At 31.2% G+C, this 13,750-nt stretch overlaps 1 protein-coding gene across 1 annotated transcript; it reads left to right on the top strand.

Annotated features, from left to right (window-relative positions):
- The first annotated feature begins 5,235 nt into the window (after nucleotides 1–5,235).
- Nucleotides 5,236–7,215, top strand: LOC132731280 (uncharacterized). Its single transcript, XM_060717436.1, has 4 exons — nucleotides 5,236–5,622; nucleotides 5,929–6,174; nucleotides 6,549–6,708; nucleotides 7,067–7,215. The coding sequence occupies exons 2-4, from the start codon at nucleotides 6,031–6,033 to the stop codon at nucleotides 7,213–7,215; spliced, it is 453 nt and encodes a 150-aa protein (XP_060573419.1). The 5' UTR covers nucleotides 5,236–5,622; nucleotides 5,929–6,030.
- Nucleotides 7,216–13,750: the final 6,535 nt, after the last annotated feature.

The following is a 13,750-nucleotide window of genomic DNA, read 5'->3' as shown; positions in this document are numbered from 1 at the left end:
TGATGGGGTATAAATCGTATGGACTATGCCAAAAAAATTTGAGAAGTTCGGTCGGAAGTAACCTTACGCAGAAACACCGACCATCAGGGCAATGAAAACATAATTTCCGTTAGTAATCATATTGTGTTTTTTTCCCTCGTGCTCTATATAAAACGGTTTTTAAGTTAGGAGATTGTTCAAATTTTCAAGAATTTGTTAAAAGGTGTTAACAGTTTGTTTATTTTTCTAAGGAACTAGGGAGCGTGGACGGTAACTTGCAATGTCCAGTACCGTTCATGCACAGACAAAATCGAGCCGGCAACTATTTTTCAGGGTCCTGATTTGATAAAATGTATACTGCACGTGTCTGTCGGATAGATGATTAAAGCAAAGAATCATGATTTAATACAGTGAATGATAAATGAAGGAGCCTTCCCAGCCGTAAAAAATTATTTCTGAATCGGTATTTTCACAAAAATGAATAATTATTACAGTCATTCAGTCTCATGATGTAGACATCAAATGACGTGTTGAGGTTTGTTAAAATAAAATGAAACTTTGTATGGAAATCATACATCGAAAGGTTTTTCATATAGTATGTATTTTGTATAATGACAAAACTTCATAAATCATCTTCAGATGTCAAAACTCCTTTGATAAATATGTGATGATCTTATCACCGGACATTAGCTGCAATTTAAATTAATGACATAACCTGCTAGATGCTAATTCAGTCGCTGATGCAATATGTAGAAGTTAAAAACCTGAACATCAAACAATATACAATTTGTGACAAACCAAAAGCAATTCGTCAATGTTTACAAAACAGTTAAATAGAAAGTTGCACAATTATGAATGAAAAAGGAAAACTTTTGAAATGTTGTTTTCAGCTATTGAGAATGACTCGAGAGAGTATAAACTTTAGATGTTTGTTTTAATTACATTATATGTCCTTTAAAACTCGTATGAAGGTAATACCAATATGAAGAAATGCTCAGACAATAATCTAAATAAAAGAATCATTAACAGATATTAACGACACATTAAATTATTCATTCGAATGTGATATGAACCAGTAATGTATTCGTTGTTTCTTCAATTCTCTTGCAATATTCATTGCTTTATATTATTTACCTCCGGTCGTATGCTGAAATTAACAATCTTTAATATAATGATTGCAATACATTTCGGTCGCCAAAATAAAAGATGTCAAAAGTAGGGCTGAAACGAGAAAGTCATGTTGACAATTATCAAACCTTATTATTCAGTTTTCAAAATTCTGTTTGTGTCTAAAATCTCTTGGAGCATGTTCAGTCCATCAGGTATCCTAGATAAATGACCTTTAACCCTTCACTGTTTTTTCCGGTAGTGGTTAATTTTGGCCAATAGTATAAAGATAGGCCAGCCTTTACAGCCCCGTGATGTCTGATCGGGAACTATACTGTTGGTACCTCAATTTTTTTATATTTTATTTTGAAATCCCACAAATGAATTGTTATATTTTAAAAAACAGGGAAAATGTTTTGTGTTTTTTTTTCAATAGAGACAGGAGTTAAGAGTTAATATGTTTGAAGTCATAGTTTAATAATATACCGATTGATTAAGATTCAGAAATAGTATCAGTTTGATGAGAATATCATTTGTGAAGTTATAAAAGTACTAGTATAGACGCTTTATAAAAAAATGAAAAGCCAGAAACTCAGACAAAACAATTTTTTATGCATTAAGACATTGTATTTAATATTTGTCAAAACATAATAATTCTCAGTGCAGATTTTCTTATAAAAAAGATAGTACTTTAAGATGAGAAACTTTTGCAAAATAGATTTATATAAATAAATGTTTCTACACATTTAAAAACGGAATTTCGGTTCTTTACAGCTGGTGAATGATATTTTTTCCGTGCTATTTACAATAACTGGCTTTCAGTGTAAATTAAAATCATGAAACGATAGCTTAAACTTTAAACATACATTGAATCAGAAAATAATTCAGTTTATAAAACACTTATTTGAGAGAAAAAGTATGTATTATGTAAGAATTGATTATTTGGCTCACCTAGTATTTCCTTACGTGGATGATGTTAATTCTTGATTCAATTTCTAAGGTTACATGTAGTTATATTATTGCAGAAAACAGAAAACGTTATAAAGATACATACGGAAAACAAAACATGCAAATCATCTGAATTGATATCATCGCCGGATGATACAAATCACCGATTGAACCTTCTAAGAGCTACAGTCAAACCTGTGTTAAAGACCACTTCTGAGTCAAGACCACACTGTAAATAAAGACCTCTCTTTGACAAACCTCCTTTAAAAATATAGGCCTCTTGTCTTTAAAGGCTATGTAGACGGCCTCGAAGTGTTGAAACAATCTGACTATTGTTATTTTTATTTTATGTTATACTTCTCCCTTACATCTGGACCCTTGTGTACAATCCAATTTTACATAAGTATACTTTCTTCTTGTGTAAGAGTTACTATAAAGCTATATAACTTGCGGTTAGTGGCTATCATAACCCAGCCAGCACGACTATATCGGGCCGATATACGGTTAATGTCGGCATGTCGGCAAAGTGTGCCGATTTGGGGCCGACGTCGGACCGCTGCAGTGCCGACATGCTCAATATTTTGAAAAATTCTAAATGCAATGGTATTGTTTACTTAATTATGTTAATAAATAGTCCTGTGCATGATTTCAATTACTAGAACCACATTAACCACATTTCATGTTACATCAAAAAAAGGACATCGGGTCTGCGTCGGGCCTACATGATAAATAAATGCAACTATTTTGTATATCGGATTGACATCGGTACGATATTGCGTTTTCTGTCACACATCCATATTTTGTTAAATCGTTGAAATATTATGAAATAAATTAATTCCAATGAAACACTGTTGTTCTTTACTTATTATATTTACATACTGTCTTACTGTCCGTTTTTTTTGTAGTAGACAAGGGAGGGAATTCTGTTAGGTTTATTCCCTCCCTTGATTACCATGCAGCAAATAATTGTACATTTTGATATGAATTTATAAAATAATTTTAGCTGAGTTTTAAAATGATATGTTGCTTGTAATTGAATTCAATATTTATTTTCTAAGCACATAAAAATCACTCTTCAATTATAATTTAAATGCAAATCTGGCAAAATATTCACTGCATTTCTACTTTTCAACAGAACAAATGCGCCAAAAAGCAAAATCAAAGAAGGGTGATGAAATTATATATATTTTAAAGTAATGATTTAATTTATCAAATGTGTAAACATTGTTAATTAATTGATTTTTACACTTTAAGTGATTGGAAAAATATACCATTTATTTTTTTGTCTGATTTTAATGTATAATCAAGGTTGAAAATATTTGTTACATATTTTCGCGACATGCATTAACAGGGCAGTGATAATTTATAATTTGCACATCAAAGTTAGAATGTACTAAATATTCGCTTTTATAATCTTATTTTGTAAGAAAAAATATGTTTGTGTTTTGCATACTTGCTGTTAATTTTCACTTTCACAGTTTTATTAATGTGCATGTACATGCTTTCCCTTCTACTGGAATACTTAGTCACTGTAAGTTTTCTTATTTCCAAAAAGCAACAGATGAAAAAGATGGTTCCAGTAATTGGCCAAAGAGTAACTTTTTGGATACTATAAATACACCAAAATTAAAATGATTATGAGAAATAAAGGCATTTTGGAGGCCTTTTATGTGTTTTGTAAGAATCTAAACAAGTTGATGTTTTTTCCTTATATTTTACAACTGATTAAAGGTTTTTTCCTTATGCCAAAAATGCAAAAATATCCTAAAGTAAAAGATATAAAAAATTTCTATGGAATCTCCTGTGCATTTTACAACATGGTTTTACAGTATTTTTTATTTGAGATATTCGGCCCCTTTCGCATCCGTAGGAGTATAACAAACAACCGTATATGGAACAGTGGTTTATTTTCCCTGCATTTGGAATAGTGCCAGTACTTGACATGGGTTTTACTCAAATTGGGAATTTTACAAAAGATGCAAAATATTCATTAATCTAAGTAAAATATACACTCTTAAACCATGTATGATTTCTTAAGGTTGAAAAAAAAAAATTGATAAAATTTTATATAAATGATGTTGAAAGTACGAAATGAATTGGGTACGAATATTACTCATGTGGTTATACTTGGTTTTTATTGTAAATCACTAATAAATATGGAGGCATCCATTACTGTTTTTTTTACCTTGAATTCTGCCAATTTTTGTGGTAAATTTCAGTTTTATTTAGGGAGTTTACCAGTCATGATTCAGGATATTTGCTGTTTATTTTCTATTGGGAAGGGTGCCGTTTGCAGGTATCAGTTATTTACGGGGGAAAAACGCTGTGGAAAAAAACCTTAAGAGAAATTTTAGCAATTCAGAATGTAGTTATGTTTGACCTAATTTATATGTTTCGTTAGGTCTCTTTCTGGAAAGGGAAAGTATGTACATGTACAATCATTAAAAATTGTTGTAAAAGTTAAGATATTAGCAAACAAAACCGTGTCATGAAATAGGTAGATATGTGCTGACATTTTAATATTCTATAGTTTAAGAAAATCACAGCCCTGTATATGTATAAAAAAAATCTGCAAATGTGAATCCATTTGTCTAAGCAATAAAGATTTATATTGTAAAATATTTGTACATTTTCATCACTTTCTTTTGAAAGTTTGTTGGAATGTTTGTGTTACTACATGATAGTTGAATTCACTGATGAAAAATGTTAAGCTGTAATTCCGGACAAATGGCGTGATGGAACAACATGTGCTTTATGGCCAAGCTGGAAGGTATCTTCTAAAATTACTAAAGCTGCAATGAAGAAGATGGAGCCGCAGGATGATTGGCAATCCTTCCCAATCCGTGAATTGTACGAACATGGTAAATTGTGTTAATTTGATTATTTTGATTTACTTTCAACCAGATTTGTATGTTTGTATTTAACTCTTAAAGAAATATATCCTTTTGTGTAAGTAAGGATTATTGCAAATACTGAATACATGTAATTTTAAAAGAAAATTTCAATTGAATCAGGCTTGTCTTAAAAAATGTAAAATTACACTTTCTTTGTCATGCTTATAAATATTGATTGAATTACATTGTTAATATCACATTGTGGTCAAAATTGGCTTAAACTACTTAAGTTAATATATTTAAATTATTGCTGTTGTAGAATCATATGATAAGGTACGAAAGAAGCTGCGTAACATGAAAATAATTAAATATTGAATATTGTCCCTTGATTAGAGCATTATTATGTTAAATTAATACAGGGGTTATGTTTTTAACTATTTTAGAAAAACAGTATTTTCTTCATCTGATGAAGATGAGGACAGGCATGATTTTACTGCTGTTTCACGCAGTAAGATAACAGAGGAAGGGTCTCAGGAAGAAGTTCAATCAATGCCTTTGACAGTTTCTTCATCATCACCACCGTCTTCCATCTCACCACCGTCTTCCATCTCATCACCACTGTCTTCCATCTCATCACCACTGCCTTCAACAAAATCGCCATCTCTTCCTAAACCACCACCACGTATCCCATTGGCAACCACTCCAAATGTGAAAGTTGGCTCAAAGACGCAAGAAACAGCAGCTCCAGATGCAAGTATGTTTTGGCCTTTTTAGTTATACATACCTTTTTTTGTATTTTGTTGATAATTAGCTTTGCATTTATGTAATTGAGGTTGACTTCTCTTCATAATTTGCTCCAAAAAAAAAAGGTCAGGGTAATTTCTTAAAAAACAATGGGTGCTAATATAAGATTAATTGCGTAAAAATTTAATGTTGTTTATATCAAGCTAGGACTTGTCATCTTTCTTAAGGATGAACATTTAGCCTTGAGAACCATGACATTACTGTGATTTTTTTCCTGATTTTGTGTAATAACATATTTTTTCTTGCCAAATTTTAGATAGAGATCATGTTCGCTTCTCAAGAGAAGTGTTCACTAGTATCGAAAAAATCAGAATCGAACAAAACCAGCAACGCAGAATGCTTGAAACTCTTCTAGATAATGGTACAGGAGCTAGGAGCGTCAAAAGCGAGCAGCTCCAGTACCTTCAGTCTGCCTGAAGGTATTACCCTTCCCCTCCAATCTTTGGAGGATGTTGAAGGGTTAGAAAAAGAGTTGAGACAACAGACTGTTCTCAACAACATGGTAAGAAAACCTGTCTCTACAAGTGTATTTTTTGTCTATCAGTATATATACATGTACTGTCTCAATGCCCTTTAATAAGTGCCTCTGAAAGCAAATGCTTGTTTTTGGCCAATTCATTATACAATGATAAATTTATCGAATTTTGTTCTTTTTTTGTAAATTTTAAAACATGTGATTTTAGCTGTAAAAGCTGAAGCATACAGTAAAAACCATTAAATACATGTACTATAAAAACAGATAATGAGATTTGTTTTTTAAAAAATTATTTCTTCATATTCATAGTTATTTTCATTATAGTTCTTTTCAAAAATTGAAATTTTGTTATGTTTAAATACTGTTTTAGTGTTAAGCCTTAATGACACTTAACATTTCAGATCAACTACCTGTCTTTGATTGGCGGGAAAAACACACCAGATATGGTCAGGCGAATTCTGAGCCATGTAATCAAAAGCCGTTTGGCAGAGAGTTACAACTGGTACGGAAAGAAAGGACAGCTTAAATTTGGATCGTTGAAAATAGCGGAAGTGATTTGTAGTAAGTCATAAAGTTTTTTTGCATTTTTTTTGCATTAATGTACTGTTTTGGATTGGTTTTCTGATTAATCTTGTTTTAGATTGGCTTTCTGAGTAATCTATCAATTAAAATGAAAAAAAAAGCAGACAAACTTTTATGTTTGTTATTTATTCAGAAATTCAAAATCTATTAAAGTATAAAGCCCATTATTTGTTACTCAAACGTTTTGAAGGTATGTACATTTCAGTTGTCATAACAATGAAGAGCAGGTATACTTATTCAAATAATTTCCTTAACTTGCAAAAATTTAAACAAGACGTACAGAGAATATCACTGTAAAAAAGTCAAATGAACATTGCGTTTTTTATGTAATTTACAGAGGCAGTGCAGAAGACCATACCAGGAACAACCACAGCAGAGGTCGAATTTATAACTAGAGAATGGTTGAGGACAGCCAAAGACCGTGAGGGAGGTCGTAAAAATAGAAAAGCAGCCACAAATACCTCAAGTGAAAATTTAGAAAACTGAGATTTTCAAAACTGTCCTCCAAAAAAAGATACATAATTATTACTTACATGGACTTGATAAAACATGAGAACATTCATTAGCATTTAAATACTGTTTTACTAGTTATGCACCATTTATTTTTCTCTCTTTTCTGTAAATCACCAATGTGAAAGCTTTGATAAAGCATGTGGAAAAAAATCATTGATTTAAAAAATGTTAGTATCATGAAATATTGTGGGTCCCTTGCACTGACAGAAGTAGATGTAAATTTTATTTCAAAGTATGTTTCCTTGAAATATAGAGGATGTAGAATGAGTAGGTTTTATACTAAATTTATTGAACAAGTTGAATAAAATCATTATGCGAGCATAATATTGTTTTATTCAACGAGTTCAATAAATTAAGTATTGAATCTACAAAAATATAATATTCTATTTATCACATATTCAAAAAAAGAAAAGTTTATTGTAGTGCTGTCATAGATTCAGTGCAAAGCATATTGACGATACATTGATATCGGCTGACTAAATATTGGCATTACACCAATATATCTAAAAATACTCTTATTTTCTTGTATATATTACTTTTTCATACCTGTTTAAATGATTTTAGTAAAATAGATAGGTTGTGTACCTTTGCATGATTTTTTAGCTCGACTATTCGATAAGAATAAGTAGAGCTATTGCAGTCACCCGAGCGTCGGCGTAACCACTTATGTTAAAGTTTTTGTAATAGTTCAAATATTTTCAAAGTCCATTGACATATGGCTTTGAAACTTTGCACACTTGTTCACCATCATGACCCCAACCTGTAGACAGGAGGAGGTAACTCTATCAAGCATTTTGACAGAATTATGCCCCTTTTTCGACTTAGAATTTACGTTAAAGTTTTTGTAATAGTTCAAATATTTTCAAAGTCCATTGACATATGGCTTTGAAACTTTGCACACTTGTTCAACATCATGACCCCAACCTGTAGACAGGAGGTGGTAACTCTATCAAGCATTTTGACAGAATAATGCCCCTTTTTCGACTTAGAATTTACGTTAAAGTTTTTGTAATCGTTCAAATATTTTCAAAGTCCATTGACATATGAAACTTTGCCCACTTGTTCACCATCATGACCCCAACCTGTAAACAGGAGGAGGTAACTGTATCAAGCATTTTTTTACTATCAAACACTAAGAATAGTCGAGCGTTGCTGTCCTACCGACAGCTCTTGTTTCTGATTATATTTTGTCATAACTGCTATGAAATGTGTCCATTATGGAGCGACAACTTAGTGTTAGACACGGCCATCTGCTTTTGTGTATCTTTTTAGTGAATTTTCATTTTTTATAGACCTTTAAACAATCAATTTTTTTCAATTTTGTATTGATTATTGTTCGACAGAAAAATATCAATGATACATCGATATTGTCTCTATCGATGACTGCTCTAGTTTACTGTTGCTTTAACGCAATGTTTATAGATAGTGCAAATGTGTCCCATAAAATTGTTATTACACTAGTGTAATATCGGTTTTATTAAATGGCTTTATTACACTCCTGTGCCGCGGTTTATGTAATAAAAGACGAGAGGTTCTGTATTTAAACTTTATTTTTGTACTTGGACACACACACAAATAGTTATTTTGCATCAAGTAACTATATAGCTTTTTTGTTCCAGCTTGTTTTTCATTTGAGTCAAATATTTATGCATTTGTTTTCATAATGTAATAATTATTACCATGTTTTTTATTGCTTAAAATGCCAACCAGTATTAAATTTTACAATGATTAACTTGTTTGACACTCTCTATATATTTTATTTTGTTGATGATTTAAAGGGACTCCACTGAGGTTTTTTAACATGACGGGACTGGAAATAATTTTTTGAGATTATTACTCCATTTGATGTAGATCTATACTTAGTCTAATAACTTATGTGCAAAATATCAGATTATTAGCTCGCTCCGTTTTCCAGAATAATTATTATGATAGTGAAAAATGACCCAAAATTGAAAAGCGTTTAAACGCTTTTCACTCAAATCGGACTGAGAATAGCACAAACATATGACTTTCAATGTATTTCTTGGTTATATTTTATTAATATTTCTGTTTAAAGTGCTCATGTTTATCTATGTGAAATATTAAAATGCTATGTTTTAGGCTTTTTAACCTCAGTGGAGTTCCTTTAATATGTTTTACATCAGTCTTGTGCCAAATTTATTATATGTTATTCTTTGTGCCAATTAAACTCATTATTATTCAATTTGAAAGTCATTGGTTTTTACATTCAATGTTTCTCCAGATATAAATTAAATACCAACCATAAATTAATTGTAAGGTTTGAAGATATTTATTTTTCAAGTTTTTAAATTCAGTATTTTACCATCTTGCTTGGAAATTACACTCTTACATAAATAGTCTCATCACAAGTTCATATTGATGTATTTTTATCTTACGGATATAAATATTTGTAAAATCTGCATAATTGAATTATATATTTGCACGACATATCTTTTTTTAATGTTAGCTGTTTGTTGAGGTTGTTTATATTCATTAACAATTTTGTTTTATTTTAGTCATGTTTGTTGTCCAATTCGTTTAAATAAGTCAGTTATATTTTACTGTTTTTTAGCTCGACTATTCGATAAGAATAAGTAGAGCTATTGTAGTCACCCGAGCGTCGGCGTTCGCGTCGGCGTAGCCACTTATGTTAAAGTTTTTGTAATAGTTCAAATATTTTCAAAGTCCATTGACATATGGCTTTGAAACTTTGCACACTTGTTCACCATCATGACCCCAACCTGTAGACAGGAGGAGGTAACTCTGTCAAGCATTATGACAGAATTATGCCCCTTTTTCAACTTAGAATTTATGTTAAAGTTTTTGTAATACCTCTAATATTTTCAAAGTCCATTGACATATGGCTTTGAAACTTTGCACACTTGTTCACCATCATGACCCCTACCTGTAGACTGGAGGAGGTAACTGTATCAAGCATTTTGACAGAATTATGCCCCTTTTTCGACTTAGAATTTACGTTAAAGTTTTTGTAATAGTTCAAATATTTTCAAAGTCCATTGACATATGGCTTTGAAACTTTGCACACTTGTTCACCATCATGACCCCAACCTGAAGACAGGAGGAGGTAACTCTGTCAAGCATTAAGACAGAATTATGCCCCTTTTTCAACTTAGAATTTATGTTAAAGTTTCTGTAATACCTCTAATATTTTCAAAGTCCATTGACATATGGCTTTGAAACTTTGCACACTTGTTCACCATCATGACCCCTACCTGTAGACTGGAGGAGGTAACTGTATCAAGCATTTTGACAGAATAATGCCCCTTTTTCGACTTAGAATTTACTTTAAAGCTTTTTGTAATACCTCAAATATTTTCAAAGTCCATTGACAGATGGCTTTGAAACTTTGCATACTTGTTCACCATCATGACACCAACCTGTAAACAGGAGTAGGTAACTCTATCAAGCATTATTTCTACTATCAAGCACTAGAATAGTCGAGCGTTGCTGTCCTACTGACAGCTCTTGTTTGTGTTCCTTGTTAATTATTTTATGATTTCATAATTTTTCAAATAAACAGTTCTTTTCATTATTTGTAAACATGTATATATATTGTTACTCTAGTCTTAAGGTAATATATGTATAAATTGCTATTTCTCTCCAATTTTGAAAGGAAAAAAAAGATTAATTGATAAGATCTTTAAAGCATCTCTATTGTCTTTAACCTTTGTTTTGGGGCATGTTTCTTTTGATTGATGCCAACAAATAGGTATACAAACTTCTTTCATTTTAGGTATTCTGTATCTGTTATAATCAGAATATAAACAAAGATTCATTGCATTCAAAGTACTTAAAATACATTGCTTTAAACACTTAAAAATCAAATTTTGTCATTTCCATGCCCTTAATTTTCAAATTAAAACTGTTGATATCTCAATAAAACATACATTTTTCTTATATCAAAGTTGTCTTTCAACCAATGTGCTTTAAATGATAATAATGTGATCAAATTTTGTCATTGTTTAGAATTATTAAAATTGATTATTGAATTTAGTTCATTTGTTGTGATTTTGTTTCTCCTTTAAGGAAGTTAACAACAAGAAATGTTTAAATTGCAGGCTATGCCAAATGCCTGTTGCTTGTCAGAATCAACAGGCTAGCCTAAGGATCATACGTGGTCAATGTAGGGCTGATATCTTCTGTTGGCTGACATCGCACCGCTATTGTTTTGATGTTTGCCCGATGTAGGCAAGAAATATCAGGTTGATGTTGGCCCAATGTAGGCAAGAAATATTGGGCCGATGTTGATTTGATGTTGGCCCGATGAAGGCAACAAATATTGGGCCGATGTTGATTTGATGTTGGCCCGATGTAGGCAAGAAATATCGGGCCGATATTGTTAAGACATCTGCCCGATATTGTACTACCGATGTCGGGCCGACATCATTCCTATTTGCAGCCGAGATTTAATCCGATGTCGGGCCGTTATAGAAAACCATATAGGTTTGATGTCGGGCCGATATAGAATGTTGGCTGGGAATGTCTTTCTAAAGTGGCTGATTCACGGTCGGGGGATATATACATTCTCTTTAATTCATAAAAGAAAGTATCTATTGTTTAGTTCAACTGAGTACGACGTTTTTCAAACAAATTTAAAGTTTTCAATATCCGGTGTTTGGCATTTTTTCTAATCAATTCTTATTAATTTTGCAAAACACGCAGAAAATACGGACATATTTGAAAAAGAATAGGGTTTACTTGTACTCGGGGAAAACTGAAATGCACCTCATAACATATCTTTCTCTGTTGACATAAATAGTTCTAAAGTAATATTCTGTCTGGCATTTTAAATGAAAGTCTATACACATGAAGTGTAGAATCAATGTCAAGTACCAGCGTTTACAGTATTATTTTATGTTCTTATCCGGGTATTATAAATTGTTTGGTTCAAAGTTGCACCTTAATTTAGGCCCAAGTTATAAACGTGGTGTTACTTGAGCGAACCACCAATCTTCCGCCAATTTTACTTGTATTTTCTCCCTCACATGAAGGCGTCCTGCTTGAATTGCAATGGCAAGCGATTAGGAGTCAGTGAGCTTTACATGTTGTTGTTGTTGATGCAATTATTCTTTTATTTTTACTCGACAACTAAAATTGCCAAGAATGAAATTAAAATTATTGCTTTGAAGTGGATTTTAATTAAAACACTCTGGAAACATCATATAACAATTGTTCTGTTGAGTATGATGTTTTCTGCCCAGTTTTGTAAGACTTTTGTTCTTTTTCTGCTGTTTCTGTCGCTGGTTGTTGGTTTGTAATTCTATAATTTGTTCAAACAATTTCAAAAGCAATATGTTATATAAAAATTCTGTACAGTTAATTATCATCAGAGAATGATTTTATATAAACACCACACAAATTTCGAATATGTATTTAAAAAGTACAAATTATTTGTCGGTTAATTACCTCAGATGAAAAGCCATTTATATTACGTAGAGTACTTTTGAAATATACTTTACCTTGTTTTTTTACCATCTTTATATTTTTTAAAATGATTTTTAACTTCAAAATCGATATATATATATTTCTTTCTTATATTTAACTTAGTATGGCTGGAATAAGAAGATCATTAATATACTTATAGAAATAATACTTTAAGAATGTTTTTCTAACCGTAAAACTAACTGATGATTGCTTTAAGTCGCATCGACCTTCTCAAGATGAAATATGTCGTATTATCATCTTTATTTTTGGATGAAGAAGACATGAAATGTTTGAGCGATACCTTAGTAGAACCATAGATCTTTCGTAAGCAATCTTGATGGCTTCCTCACATAAAAAAAATGAAAGTCCTTGGCAATTTGTTAACCGACATTGGTTTTGGCAAGGTAAGTCGATGTTAGCTTAATTAATCGTTTAGTTACGAAGATCCCTTATAAGAGAAAATTATGTTTACTGACTGTAAGATATGTTCAGTCTAAAATATATAATTATGCAAAAGTACTTGAAAACAAACTGTTGGTGAAAACAAACCAATGTTCAAAAAGAGTACAGAAAAGAAGAAAAATAAATGACGACGTAATATTCTCTCTCAAAACAGCAAACACTTATATTGCTAACTGTAATAAATAAGGTAACGATGTGCCTTTGTATAACACATCTGTTCAATCTTAAGTACACCATTAAAGTTGCATAAGGAAACTATCAGAGTCAAGTTTTTGTGTCTGTCATGTATTGAAAAAATGTATTGCACCGAAAGAACCTATACATTAGAGGTTATTAATGTACTTATAATGTAATTATATTAAATGTTTGTACATATATTAGGAGAAAAACTTATATTACTTCTTTAAACTTTTATGGCTTTTTTCAATTAAGATATTTAGTGAACTTTTTATTGCAGAATAACTTGTGTTACTATATCAAATTATACAAATGTCTGTTAAAAGGTGTTGCAAAAGTGATACATTCCGTAACAAAGCATGATGCATGGTGAAATAAATTCTATATAATGTACATGTTTGTATTATATTTTTGTATTCTAAAT

Source organism: Ruditapes philippinarum, unplaced genomic scaffold (genome assembly GCF_026571515.1).
Source record: "Ruditapes philippinarum isolate M1 unplaced genomic scaffold, ASM2657151v2 ctg4018_1_1_1_1, whole genome shotgun sequence".
NCBI classification, from domain to species: Eukaryota; Metazoa; Mollusca; class Bivalvia; order Venerida; family Veneridae; genus Ruditapes; species Ruditapes philippinarum.
Note: the sequence above shows the minus strand (reverse complement) of the source record. Positions and strands in the feature narration are given on the sequence as shown.

Bases quoted from the DNA above. Each gene is read 5' to 3' on its own strand.
- LOC132731280 (XM_060717436.1), top strand. From the start codon at position 6,031: ATGGTACAGGAGCTAGGAGCGTCAAAAGCGAGCAGCTCCAGTACCTTC. The intron at 6,175-6,548 runs GTAAGAAAACCT...TTAACATTTCAG, and splicing joins AGACTGTTCTCAACAACATG to ATCAACTACCTGTCTTTGAT. The intron at 6,709-7,066 runs GTAAGTCATAAA...TGTAATTTACAG, and splicing joins AATAGCGGAAGTGATTTGTA to AGGCAGTGCAGAAGACCATA.